Below are 14,521 nucleotides of genomic sequence, written 5' to 3' on the forward strand. Positions count from 1 at the left end.
GCGTCCACTAGTTGTTATTTCCCCCTGGCTTCTTCGCCTTAGGTTAGCGGTCCCGCGAGGCCAACACCCATCCTCATACTCGGAGGTACTACGCCCCTCGGGCCAAATCATAGTTAGTCGCCTCGCATTGTGGCATAGAGAGGGCCTCATCTGTCACTCCCATGCTATCTTATGTTTAACTTTCACCGAGAGGCCGACACCCCGCCACAACGTTCAGTGGCCACGTTATCCCCTCGCGCCAACGCATAGATAGAGCCTCTCAAGCCGCTTGGCAAATAGCAGGGCCTCACCTGTCACCAATCTAGAGTAATCGTTTCGCCGCATTGCGGCACTAGCTAGTCAGCCAGCACTCATGCACTCATACTCTCACACACATACACACACACACACCTCGTAAGTTGGGGGGCGGCATCCTACAGACTCATCACGCATAACCACTATGTTCAGGTATCCTAGCGGGTTATTTTCTGCCCCGTCATAGCGTTAGTTTCAATTATGAGTTACATACCCTTACAGTAATACAAACAGTATGTCAAAACTATCGTACAGGGCTAATCTATGCTTTCAATACGTAAATCACTGACGGGCTAAGGGTCTACTAGAGAACTAGTTATAGCAGTACAAACATATATATTTTCCCAACTTGTCACTGACTTGTGATCCAATTATACCACATTCACTAAGTACCATATCAATCTAGTAGAAACCAAGATCGTCGGTTTCCTCCAACAATTCGTTTCAGGCATTTTTTCTTACATATAATTTCAGTTGAATATGTATATTGGGGGCACACGCTGCCTTTACGTTACACGTTGTACAGGTTAGGCTTCGTATTGGACCGTCATCAGGTCCTCTAGACACTTATTTACATGTAGTGACTGCTTACAAGTTTATTTTGTATTTGTTACTTTGCAACCCATTAGGGGTCTTTCAGTACGTTGAGTTCTAAATTACATACGTTGACTCGTACCATCGCTTAATTCTCACGTCTACATCACTTATACAATCTACACAGGTTAGAGCATTAGCAATCTAATGAAAACAGGGTACACAGATTTCCCTCTCGCTTCATATCAATATCGAGACATCACTCGGCCGTCATCACGAACAAACAATACCATTCAAATCCTTAACAACTAATAGTCTTCTCTCTGCACGCTTGACCCTCGCAGGGTTCTCCAGGCGCAATTCAATTAATTCATCATGTTATTTAGTACTGCATACATTTCACTATGTTATTTGAAGTTAATCCTGAAGGACCTCTTGAACTTAGTCATGCTATCTGTTTCTGTTTAAGAAGTAACACCATAGGCATCATATAATACACACATTTACGGTCCAAGCCTATCAAGTAAACGATTAAGGAGTATTTGTTTTACAAACTCGTTTAAGCTTAAACCACAATCAAAGCTCTTTTCAGGTTCCTATCTTAAGCGCACACCTTTTTCCTACTATGAATTACTGCATTTTATTCTATTCGGTTCGCATCAATACAGATAGTTCGTCAGGTGCCTTTACAGTCCTTTTCGCTGTGGTTATCCAGTTAACCTAACCTACCATTTGTGAGTAACGCTCATCCACGAGTAACAAGCCTGCCAAGGATTAGAAGTTCTGAAGTTAGTCAAATTCGCATGAGGCCACCTACTCATCTCAACACGGAGGTTCCACCCGACGGTCCAACTCGGAGTTAGTATCTCGCAAAGTCATGGTCACGGCCACAAGTATAGTCTCTTTTACCAACAGTTAACAACCCGCTGCACGTAGTAGATACAAGACCACATGGGCCAAATCAGAGGTAGGGCCCCTCTCAGTCACGGGGCAAATGATAAGGGCCTTACCTCCAACATGATAGTCCTATAGTCCTGAAATCAGACCTTGCTTAAAGTAGAGGTTGAGCTTAAAGAACATACGGCCCAGAGATCCTCTGCAGGTCAGAAGGTCTAATCATGCCTTAGTTCAGAGTTTTACGCAGGTAAGATTTGTCTACATACTCTACAGCTTACGGTATGGGTAGGTGTGGTATGGTTCAAGATAATAATGCGTTAGTTATAATTGGTTGCTTGCACAATTTTTGCCACATCTATTTGAACCAGCCTACAATACTATTGAAACTATACCTACAGGAATTTAACATTACAGGTAGACAACATACCCAACAGCTCCCATTTTCTGTCTTATTCAGTAATAGCGCTGACAGGTTTCAGAGATCAATCACAAATCGTCCAATCCATTTCCTATCTACAGTACAGTCTGTGGGGGAGTTTTCAAAATAACCATTAAGCCTCCCCTTTATAACCTACTAACATAGTAATTTAAGTAAGCAATTTCCTTGGCTTTCTACGTTTTCTTGAGTCCAAAAGAATATGACCATCGGGAACTTTGGACCTTCGCCCATGCATCAACGGTCTTTTCCATAATGTGACTAAATGTTTACTAATTGTGAAATTAATCTTGTCTTTTATTTTTGCCCTCTTTTGCAGGCCTGACCTCTCGTCGGTTTCGGCACACCTCAACCGACTTTGGTCCTTATCAGACTACATACCTTTAATCATACGTCCTCGAATTACCCCGTACACAAATATATATATATATATATATATATATATATATAAATATATGCAATACAAATGGCCATGAATTCTTTTTTTATATAGGAGTGTCATAGTCAATTTCAACTCTAAAGAAACAGTGAAATACAATTATTAAAAAAAAAATGCAACCTTGATTTCTATAACTCTTTAAATGAAAGTACTGTCTGTGTTAATATTTTAGAAACAATGAATACTCAGAACAATCAGAAAAAAATGCAATTAAACAGAAATTAAATTTAAATTACGAAGAGGTAGAACTGTACCCTCAGCTGAACAACCAAATCTTCATTACCTCAGTTCATTTTAACTCTGTAACGTTTTAACTCTGTAATATTTTATATTGCCTATAAACGAATATATAACCACTGCCTTACCTGATAGATACCCCATGACTGACAGAAACAGAAACAGTTTCCATGACAACGCCATTCTTGGTCACTGGGGGCTTGGAGTCCGTGCTTGCGTGATCGTTAGCAGGTTTGACGTTTCTTCATTAAAGCTCAGCCTGTTGAGACACAAGACAGGTCTTAGTTAGCGAGAATATAAAAAAAAAAAAACATCTGGTAATAATATGATAGGCAAATCAAAGGACAAGCCAGGGTCCTAAAGCAATTAAAAGTCTGATACTATAAGTTCTTAACGTAAAATGCGAGCTGACACATGGAAATTAAAGATTCTTAACAACTGCTCAAGCCATTACCTGGGAACAGTCATATAGGATATTAATACTGTGCAGTGTATTTGCGCTGGTATTACTTGAAAGTCTGCCTGCTTGCTTTGATTTTCTGAATTCCGTTGCATTATCAAACGATTAAATGGGAAAAGTTCCAAATGGGATTGGTTCTCTAACAGATACACAACATATTTATTTCAATCCATTATGCTAATACATAATCTTTCTCAAAATGGAGAATAACAGTCAAGTAATCAATTACTTTACTTATAGCGTGGAGAGTCATACACACCTCCGCAGGAATAATATTCAATTAATTATTGATGGCAGACTGCCTTTGTTAGTTTTACATTCTGCTAACCTGTTCAGCAGAATGATCTTTTACATTATCTATATTTTTAAAGAAAAGCACACCATGTAATATTTTACATTATATTCTCATTATTTTAACAGGCAGATGATGATTTTAAACACCATACCGCAAATTAGACTTTTGCAAAGCAGAAAAGTTTGGTCTGTCCAAATTGATTCATCCCCAAAAAGTACATTTGATTTGGTCAGACAGAATTAGTCCAAGTGGTGTTCTGGTTCAGACAAATTGCCCATTGCACCTGCATCTTGAAAAAAATGAAATTGCTCATACACTGCCTGTTTTTTTTTTTTTTTGTATTATGATTTGGCCATATGACAATTTGGAGTTACGGAATTCGGACAAATTGCTGATCGGCTATAATTCGAGCAAATCATAATTTACGTGAAATTGAATGCAGAGGTCTACTGCACATTGTTAGAAGTGATCCAAGCATTATTCTCTATAATGCACAATTTGACTTAAAACATGTATCTATTATTGTAATTATTATTTATAAAGTGCCAACAAATTCCATAGTGCTGTATGTAGCATGAGGGCCATTATACATAAGGAATTGCTGAGAGAGACTAATAGAGGCATTTTTACACTGTTTTGTTGTTATCCCTAGTCTCCTGTAATATTGAGAGCGAAATAACATCTCAAATGCTATAACTTGTTACATATCCACTTTAACTTATCATATTTGAAGTTAATGATATAGTACATTAGGGTTAATATAGCAAGTGTAGAATGTAGGTTCATGTGATGCTCTAAAGTCAATAAAGATTTGGAGTCAAAATGTGATTTATAGAATACATTAGTTTAGGTTTGGACTCAGTTCACTAAATTAGGACACACTACAGAACTGGTTTTAGGAGGGTGGGCCTTAAGTCAATCTATGCAAAAGAGGCAATACAGTTTACCCTTGGACTGCAATTTTTGGTCTTTTGCCATCTTGACGATGATATTATGAGTTACCTTCTGGGAATGAGTTTCCATTTGACTTTCAGGCCTCTCGCTATAATTTTAAAGCGGGAAACGAGCTGAGGGGAGACAGACAGAGGGATTCTGTCTCCTAAACTCCTCTCCTGGCAAATCACTGACTTGAACAAGCCTGAATTAATGGTGGGAGCTGTAAACAGATTTTTTTACCTGGGAATGTTATTGTCACCAGTCTTGGAGAAACAGTTTTTTGTTTGTTTGTATTTCTATAATAATAAATAAACCATGATGCGGGGAATATATCAATGTTATTCTACAATTTAGAAACATGCTATAAAAATTCCACTAAAGAAGGAATACACTTTAGTTAATCACTTGTATGATGAATATTACCTAAGCTAATATGTGCTAAATGGCCCCACTAGTTATTAGTGAAAAGTATATTTATCATGCAGAACGCACAAAAAGCCAAGTAAAGCCATTGCATGTTCTTTACATGAATATCTACTAGTAAATAAGCAGCAATGTCCTTATCTCTAAAATATGACATCACGTTTATCTCTTCTCTATTCAGAAACAAATGAATAACTTAAACGATATAGCTAAATATTTCGAATTACCATGTTGTTTATGTGATATGCCATTGTACTGTGCTTTGTGTTGAATTATCTATTGTAATAAAGCAGAAAGTTAAATACTCAGGAGGTGTGGCTAGAGATATATAAACAAAGTGATTTAACTCCTAAATGACAGATAATTAGACAGTATATAAAATTAATAGATTGCAACTTTTGTATCCATATAAATGATAAAAACCTTAACATTAAAAAACTTTTGCCAAAACTGTAAGACATAAAAAGAGCCTACATCTACTTGGCTACAGTAAAAAAAAAATACAATTCTCATAATAATATCAGATAAGATCAAGTAATTGTTTTAAAGGAACACTAAATTGTCAGGAATTCAAACATGCATCCCTGACACTATAATTTTAAAATCTCTGCTTAAGTCCCTGGCCCCCCTCTCCTTACTTTAAAAAGGTGTAAAACTCACATTTTTTCCAGAGCTGCTCGGACTCCATTGTGCTGGATCCACCCCTGCTTCCCCTTCTTGGCTGAGATCCTCAATCTTGACAATCTCGGCCAATCCAATACTTTCCTTAAGCATTGGGAAGTTATTGAGTGTGCACGGCAAAATGCTGCAGTGTCCCAATCAGCATTTCCTAATAGAGATACGTAGAATCGGTGCATCTTTATGAAGAGCGTTCAGCTTCTCCATGCAGAGCGCAGAGGTGCTGAAAGTCAGTGATGCACACTGTGCATCAAAGACACATGAATCACTTCTAGTGGCTGTCTGAGTGATGACCACTAGAGGTGTTACTAGGCAGTAATGTAAACACTATGTTTTCATAAAAAGCCTGCAGGAACAGGCTATACACACCAGAACATTTACGTCAAGCTGTACTTGTTCTGGTGACTATAGTGCCCCTTTAACTTTGTCAGGAATGGTAGGGAATTGCCTGTTGACTTGAAATATTATTTACAGCTAAAAACTTTGCTTTTCACTGAATCTTGATCTAAGTGTTAATAATGTTGCATATTTTTAGGTCTGCTTCTATAGTTCTTGAAACGCTAAAGCTGGAAGGTAAGTGTTTTAGCAAAGAAGCAGGCCTGTGTTGACAATTCATTATCACCTCCCCAGGACATAGTATTCCTTGAGCAGTGTGAATACCACTAGACTTGTTTTTTGCTTTTTTTTAAATCAAGAGCTAAATATCTTAAGGATAAAATCAAAATCAATCAGAATACAGATATCCGTGTGCTAGTTGGATACACAGTCTGCCATAAATATAATATGCAATACGATGATTTTATTTTATAATTGTTATAAAACATTATTAAAGCATTAGAGTAGTTATAAATATGTGTTTACATATAATATACACTATTGATCAAAGGGTGTTTAACTCCTCCACTTTCATGTTTTTTTTTTTTGAATTCTTTATTTTTGCGTGCATGAAAGGTAACAGACAGCTTTCCTCGCCACAACAGCGTTTGGAAACCGAAGCATTACACAGTTACTATACAGTCATGGCATTAAAACAGTGCACATTTTTTTTTTTTAGTGAAAACAAGCTTATACGTTGTGAGGCAGTATATGAACAGTAGGTTGGTAAAGATATGCAGATTGCCGAGGCAATATATGAACAGTATGTTGGTAAAGACATGCAGATTGCCGATTGTTTGAGCTAGAGGTATGCAAGATTTAACGAATTAATAAACATCAACTAAAATAACATACGAGTAGGCCTAAAGGTTAAAACGTTGGTTTCAGGCTCATAATGCTAACAGTGCTTGGGTGGGTGGTCACTATAGTATGGTGTCATATTACATAGGTATTCTAGAATGCATAGCTGCATCGTTATTACAGGCACCTTTCCCTGCTCAGTTAACAGGACAGGTGGGGTACACGACTAGGTAGAGCAATGCGTCACAAAGCTACAGTTGGTTTGCGCTATTAGCCACGGTCATGGTGCGGTAGCACGATTATAAGGAGGCTCATACATAGAATTGTTTGCTAAAGAGATGAACAAACCGTAATGCGTAGCTCAGCGCGTATTACACCACATATTATTCAACAAGGTTAAGTAATAAGCATATAAAATTAAAGCAGGAATACTTGGTTATAGAGCAAGTAAAATATATTACTGGTAGCTACTGTTGGACATTTGCTATATATCGCTAGTTGTCTACCTAGCACATCGAAAGGATGTCCCCAGAAAAGTTATTATAAACAAAATAATGAACATAAACAAAAGGTACTTGGTTGCCATCTTGAAACATATGGGGAACTGTCCTGAGAAAAAGGGGCACCAAAGCAAATAGGAAGAAGTGTAAGTAGTGGGTTCTACATTGGTGTGAGCAGGGTGGCCTCGACCAGAGAGTCCGGTTTCCGCCCGTCCACTTACATGGGGCTGCGTGTTGATCTGGGTGATTCTGCCTATCCGATGCCCTTACGTGAGGCTGAGTCTAGCGGGTCTGTTGGTGGCGCCGTTGGGCATTGCTTCCAGGCTGTCTGATTTTGCCGGGAGGTCCTTGCAGTCGATTGTGTGCAGGTATGGAGCGTCTGTGAGACTGTCCCTGTGGTGGAGAAGTGGCTCGCCTGCGGCGTAGTAGTGGCTTCCGTCGGTTCAGACTGAACAATCCGCCATCTTCTCCTTCTGTCAGGCTGGGCTTTTCCGTGTTTGGGCCTGCGTTGGGTGGATGCTCTCCGGCGGGGCCGCAGGAATCCTCTTGGGTGTTTGAGCTTTGTATGGGCTGTGTCCAGAGGCGGTGTTGCGCCGTTTAGGCGCTGTCAAGATGGACCCTTTCTTGTGAGTGTTCGTGTTATGAGGGGGGGTCATCCCGCTTTTTTCCTTGCTCTTGCGCTTCCGACCCTGCAACACACCGCTGGGTGAAGGTCCAGCTCATGGGGGCATCAGTAAAGTCTCTAGCTTCTCCCAGAGTGTCTGGAATATGTGGTCGTACCTGAGTTTTGTTTCCCTCTGGATCATGAGCTCGGCCTCGGAGCACTGGCTGGCCGCCATTTTGTGAGTTTCGCCCGCCGTCTCCGGACTTTGTGGGTTTATCGCTTGGGCCTTGCGTGGCCGATTAGTCTCGTTTAGTAGGCCCGGGATATCCCCCGCCGGTCCAGAGGGGGGGGAACGGGGGTTCCATGCCTGTGTTCCCTTCGTTTTCGGCGGCGGGAAGGCGGCAGGCTCTCCCGCGCCTACCACGCCAGTAGGCCTCATCAGCTCGTGGGGTGTAAAGCGGGTCGGTCGTCGCTTGGAAGGTAACATATTGTGTGTCCCGGTTTCCCCGCACGCTTGGTGGCCTTAATCTGGTTCTCAGGTGCCGTTTTGGTAGGGTTTTCTCGCTTTTTTAGGCGTTGAGTGCAGGAGCTGACATGAATTGCTGCCGTCCAGCTCTGCGGTTCGGCCCCGCCCCCCTACTTTCATGTTTTAATTGAAATTTACACAGTTTAATGTCAATGTAATTTATTAAATCAATTTAAAGGCGTTAAAGGGTGTTTTGTCATCAAAACACAGTGTTGTCACGAAGCTGCAGGAGATGGAGTTACAGCTATAGTAGCGGAAGTGTTAAAGGTTAAACTCTATAAGTGCAGCTTTTTATAGTAAAGCATGCCATTGTCATCTCCCTAAAACTTTTGTGCCCCCCCGATCGCTAGGGATACCCCAATAAAAAAATCCCTACCTACCCCCTCATCCTAAGAATTATGATAAGTTCAATAAATCCAAACTCCTGTAAAAAAAAATATTCACACTTATCTTCAGCACCAAAAAGGGTTAAAAAGATCAAAAAAACACAAAACTCAATGCTACTATTAAAATATAAAATACCTCAGAAGATTATAAAAAAAGGAAAAAAACATGCTGCTAAAAAAAAATAAACCAAGTGAGCCTTTCAGCTGTGGGCAGACTAAACTTCCAAGACGGGAAAATACTTTAAAGAAGTTTTCACGATTTGCAATCTCAGTCAGAGCACTCTGACAGCGAAGTCTCACCACTTACGAGGCATTCTTAGTAATATTCCCTGGACAGCCTTAGGCATGGGGGAGCAATGCAGCCACACATGGCACCATGGCAGCAAGGGCACTAGGTGGCCGACATAGCTCACAAACGCAGGGATCGATCTACATTTACCCCTCCTGTGTGGTGGTCCTGGGTCTGGCCTATGGTAATGCAGTGTAATGCCCATAGTCAATGTCTGCTCTCCTTCTTGTGTGGACCAGTGGTGCAGTATTAGAGCTTCAAAAGCTCATAATAACTTCACCAATCACAAGAGAGAGGGTGGGGCTATCTGACATCACAACATAACCTCAGGTGTGAGTGTGGTTGTTTGCCTGTGTCTGCTTGTGTGTGTGAATGTCTTCTTGTAACTGTGTGTGTGACTGTGTGCATGTGACTGTATGCATGTGGCTAAATTTGACAGTGTATGTTTATAACTGTGTGCATGTTACTGTGTATCTGACTGTGGGACTGTGTACATATGACTCTGCAAAAATACACACCTCCATTCACATATGGGCCTACATGCATTTTTAGATTTGAATTTATTACCCATAACAAATATCACATGCAGTGAATACACTCATACATCACTCAACAGTCAATATACTCTGTTTTTTATAGTTGGGAAACTCTGTGATATGCTAATAGGCACATTACTTAGAGTTGTATTGTTGTGGAGCTCTGTCATAAACTGGTGCACATCATATCTTGGGTGGGGGGTGGGGGGTGGAGTGGTAAATGGATACACACAGCACATTATTGTGAGTTTTTGTTACCAAGGAGGTCAAGGTAAATATGGAAAACCAAGATCTCTAAAGCAATAGGACAGACAGCATTATGTGACAGCAGTACATTATACTCAGCTGTGGTAAATGGGTACACACAGCACATTATTGCACATTATTGTGAGTTTTTATACCCAGGAGGTCAAGGTAAATATGTAAAACCAATATCTCTAAAGTAATATGGCTGACCGCATTATATGACAGCAGTACATTGTAATCAGCTGCCCCTATGTAATGTTGGAGAGGCAGTCTGGCACCTATGACCTGCACCTCTGTTGGCTGGAGACCATGAGCAGCTGTCTCCTGGCCAATCAGAGATCAGAATGCCCTCTTCCTGTAGGTAACAACAGTGAAGGGGAAAATTAATATTTATTTTTTAAATAATTATTAATTTTTTAAAGCCCCTTTACAAACACTTTACCCCTATACACACACTATACATGGAAGAGGGGGTGTGAAGAGGGGGTGCAATAAAGGTTTTTTATTCTGGGCACCTAAAGACCTAAGGCCCAGCCCTGAATATTATGACACAAGTCTTCTAGGAAAAAACATACTATAACAACACTACAGTTAACATGAAAAATCCCCCCAAACAATTATGAAAAAAAGAAAAATACGTCCCAAAAACACCCAAAACCCACACCTCTGGGCAGACTGAACATCTTTATAAAGGCCTTTAAACAATTTGACATCTCAGTCAGAGCTCCACACAAATCTTGTGAGATGTGAGATTTGCCTGTCAGAGCAAACTTGTGACTTTCTCCCCTTCTCTGGTATTTTGCTCTCCAGTCATTTTTTTCCCCATAAATCACATTAAAACAAAATAACATTAAAACATATAAATACTTTAACAGACTTAAAAAGAGCAAAACATAGATTTGGCTACAATAAAAAAAAGTGTACAATTCTCATCATAACATCAGAGAAGATCAAGTAACTGTTTCAACCTTGTCATGATGGGTAGGGCATTGCCTGTCGACTCAATATATTATTTTCAGCTAAAATCATCGCTTTTCACTGAATCTTGATCTAAGTGTTAACAATGTTGCATGTTTTTAGGCCTGCTTCTCTAGTTCTTAAAACTATAAGCCTGGAAGGTAAGTATTGTAGCAAAGTAACAGGCCTGTGTTGACAAGTCATTACCACCTCTCCAGGACATTTTATTCCTTGAACAGTGTGAATTCCACTAGACCTTTAAAAAAAAAAAAAAAAAAAGAGCTACATACCTTAAGGATAAAATCCAAATCAACCAGAATACAGAAATCTTTTTGCTAGTTGGATATACACTCAACCTTGCATATAATGTGCAATACGATGATTTTATTTTATAATTGTTATAAGATATTAAAACATTAGAGTAATTCAAAATATATATATATATATTTATATATAGTATACACTATTGATGAAAAGGTGTTTAACACCTCCATTTTCAAGTTCTAATTGAAATGCTCACAGTTTGATGGGTCAGAGTACTTTGTTAGTAAACTATAGAAGAAATAAATAATTGGAGATGGAAAACAAAATTGTAATTAATATAATGGGATTTAAAGGGTTATTCTAACCAAAAAATAATGTTTTCATGAAGCTGCTGTAGGCAGAGTTACAGCTCTAATAGCAGAAGGGTTAAGCTCTATATATTTGCAGCTTTCATTGTGAAATGGTGCATTAACAGACTCCATGCAACATGACCACTTCAAAACAGTGAAGTGGACATGGTGCTTTAAATCTGAAGACTTTATATGGATTGCCCACAGTACATACAAAAAGTTATAACACATAAATTACCCCTCATGACTCAGTAAGCACTTAATGCTCCATTCTGTAACGAAAATATACCCCAACACGCAGGATTCAGCTAAACAGAAGACAACACAGAGGGGAGATACGTCTACCGGACCTTAGAGTGGCCGGACTCTACGTATATAGGAGAAGTACAGAGTCAGGAGCGATCCGAGGTCACCACTTGCCAGCTCTGCCCAGCTTGAAAATTTACCATTAATGACAATGCATGTGCATGTGACTGACTATAACTGTGTGTGACCATCTATAACTGTGTGTGTGACTGTCTGACTGTAACTGTGTGTGTAACTGTCTGTAAGTGTGTGTGAGACCGTCTATAACTGTGTGTGTGACCATCTATAAGTGTGTGTGTATGTGTGTGTGTGTGCATGTGCATGTGCATGTGCATGTGACTGACTATAACTGTGTGTGACCATCTATAACTGTGTGTGTGACTGTCTGTAACTGTGTGTGTAACACTCTGTAAGTTTGTGTGAGACCATCTATAACTGTGTGTGTGACCATCTATAAGTGTGTGTGTGTGTGTGTGTGCATGTGACTGACTATAACTGTGTGTGACCATCTATAACTGAGTGTGTGACTGTCTACCAGTAATTGTGTGTGTGTGACTGTCTGCCACATGGTATACATATCACACACAGCCATCACACCTGTCACACACAGCTTTCATGGTGGGAAAGGCCATTTCAATTTGAAACGTCTGTCAGAGCACTTTGACAGGCAAATTTCACCTCTCAATAGATATGACTGGGAATATTCCCACACTAGTCTTGTGCGATGTGAGACTTGCCTATCAGAGCAGATTTGTGACTGGTCCCCTTATTTTGTTTGCCAGTCACTAGATTTCAATACAGTAATCAGCCTGTGGCTAGAACATGTAGGTACATGTTTGTGTCTTTTTGGTTGCCAAAATGATTACATGGACAAAATGTGTCTGAAAGAAACTCCATATGGTTGAAATTCGGTATATTCGAAACAAATGTATTTTCCAGACAAATTGATTCGGACAAACCAAATTTTTTGGACTTGCACAAGTCTACTCTAATTTATTTCAAGGTGGTCTTCAAGAATCTTGAAGCTCCAGCTATCCAGTAAGTTCTTTATTGATTTCACTCTACATAATCTTTCCTGTTGCTGTAAATGAAATCTCAATGGATTAACTCATTTTCGTTGTACATTTCTTGTACTGAACAGGTTAATAAAGAACCGATGGTATTGGAGTTATGTATACTTGGGTAGTTTTCTTCTCACAGATGGCTTTTTTAGGGTAGACAATTGACACTTCTAGATAGCTAAAGTTACTTTGCGAGATCACAATATAGATCTTTACAATGTTATATGTCTTGCAAGCTTTACAAGGTCTTACACGTTCTTCCCCTCTTGGATATTCTTGAGTACTTGTGTACTTGAAAATTCTAGATTTTAGAAAAAAGGCTATACATATAGAAATATAGAAACATAGAATGTGACGTCAGATAAGAACCATTCGGCCCATCTAGTCTGCCCAATTTTCTAAATACTTTCATAAGTCCCAGGCCTTATCTTATAGTTAGGATAGCCTTATGCCTATCCCACGCATGCTTAAACTCCTTTACTGTGTTAACCTCTACCACTTCAGCTGGAAGGCTATTCCATGCATCCACTGCCCTCTCAGTAAAGTAATACTTCCTGATATTATTTGTAAACCTTTGCCCCTCTAATTTAAGACTATATCCCCTTGTTGTGGTAGTTTTTCTTCTTTTATACATGGATACATGGATAAAAACACATTTTTGCTCCAAGCAGCGGAGTAACTAAGGTATATTAAGGTCATATTTTGCTTAACTTTGTTTTGTTATTTGGTTTTTTTTCAAACTTAATTCATTATGTAGCAATGAATGAAATGTTTCATTTACATTCTGCAATGGTAATTCCTGAGTTAAATTGTTGAGTTAAACACAGTGGATTTAACAGTAAATTACTTTTAAAACAATCTGCATGTTTAAATTTGAGTGGAACTGTATTTCACCATAGGTGTAACTCTGCAGCTATGAAATATTCTTAATGTGCATGCTATGCTCGCCGTGCTTGCGCATTAGGTCCCTGCATCTGTGACGTTGACTGACACAAAGTTAGATCCAGCCCTGAGGTCCACTGTTTAAGTAAATAATGGGTTCATGGTTAGGGGGAGTGGACATAGGGATTGAGGAACATGTTAGCGTTAAGAATACATCTGCGTTGTAACCCCATCACCAGAGATAAACAGTGTTGTACAATTGTAATTTACAAAATCTCTCAAATAACATTGTATATATTTTGTCCTTGTATTGCTTTTGTATCCATTTTGCAACTACATACTCTTTCTGTAATAAAATGTTACTTGTCATTTAATTACTAACTCATCTATAATTAACCTGGAAAATGAAAAAAAATCTTGAAATAGCTTAAAATAGATATATAAGTAACACGTTTATATAATAATTTAACAGTATGATCAGCGTCCACCCACATAATGTGAGAACATTGTGATAGTCGGCAACAAGTTTGCAGATGGTCAAAATCCTGCTTCTGGTACAAATGAAAAATTTCTGGTGGAACTTAATAGAAATCCAACGTAAACATTGTAAGATTAGCTATTTATTATGAATAAACAGCTAATCTTCCAGTGTTTACGTTGGATTTTTGCTATTCACTGTACAATAATAAAATCTGACTACATCACCTATGGTACTCACTAACGTAAACTCAATGACAGGTCTTCTGGACTTAAATGATGGCTCAGCAGAATGTGGCAGTGACATGGACCCAAATGAGCTATATAATATA

General features: G+C 39.0%; 1 protein-coding gene across 1 annotated transcript in view; it reads right to left on the reverse strand.

Annotated features, from left to right (window-relative positions):
- Positions 1–14,521, reverse strand: part of CNTN5 (contactin 5) — a 1,203,952-nt gene that overhangs the window by 608,566 nt on the left and 580,865 nt on the right. Inside the window, exon 4 of the mRNA XM_063430510.1 lies at positions 2,966–3,096. Coding sequence (XP_063286580.1) covers positions 2,966–3,020 — 55 coding nt within the window. The 5' untranslated portion in view covers positions 3,021–3,096. The remainder of the gene's footprint in view (positions 1–2,965; positions 3,097–14,521) is intronic.

This window comes from Pelobates fuscus, chromosome 1, assembly GCF_036172605.1.
Source record: "Pelobates fuscus isolate aPelFus1 chromosome 1, aPelFus1.pri, whole genome shotgun sequence".
Lineage (NCBI taxonomy): Eukaryota > Metazoa > Chordata > Amphibia > Anura > Pelobatidae > Pelobates > Pelobates fuscus.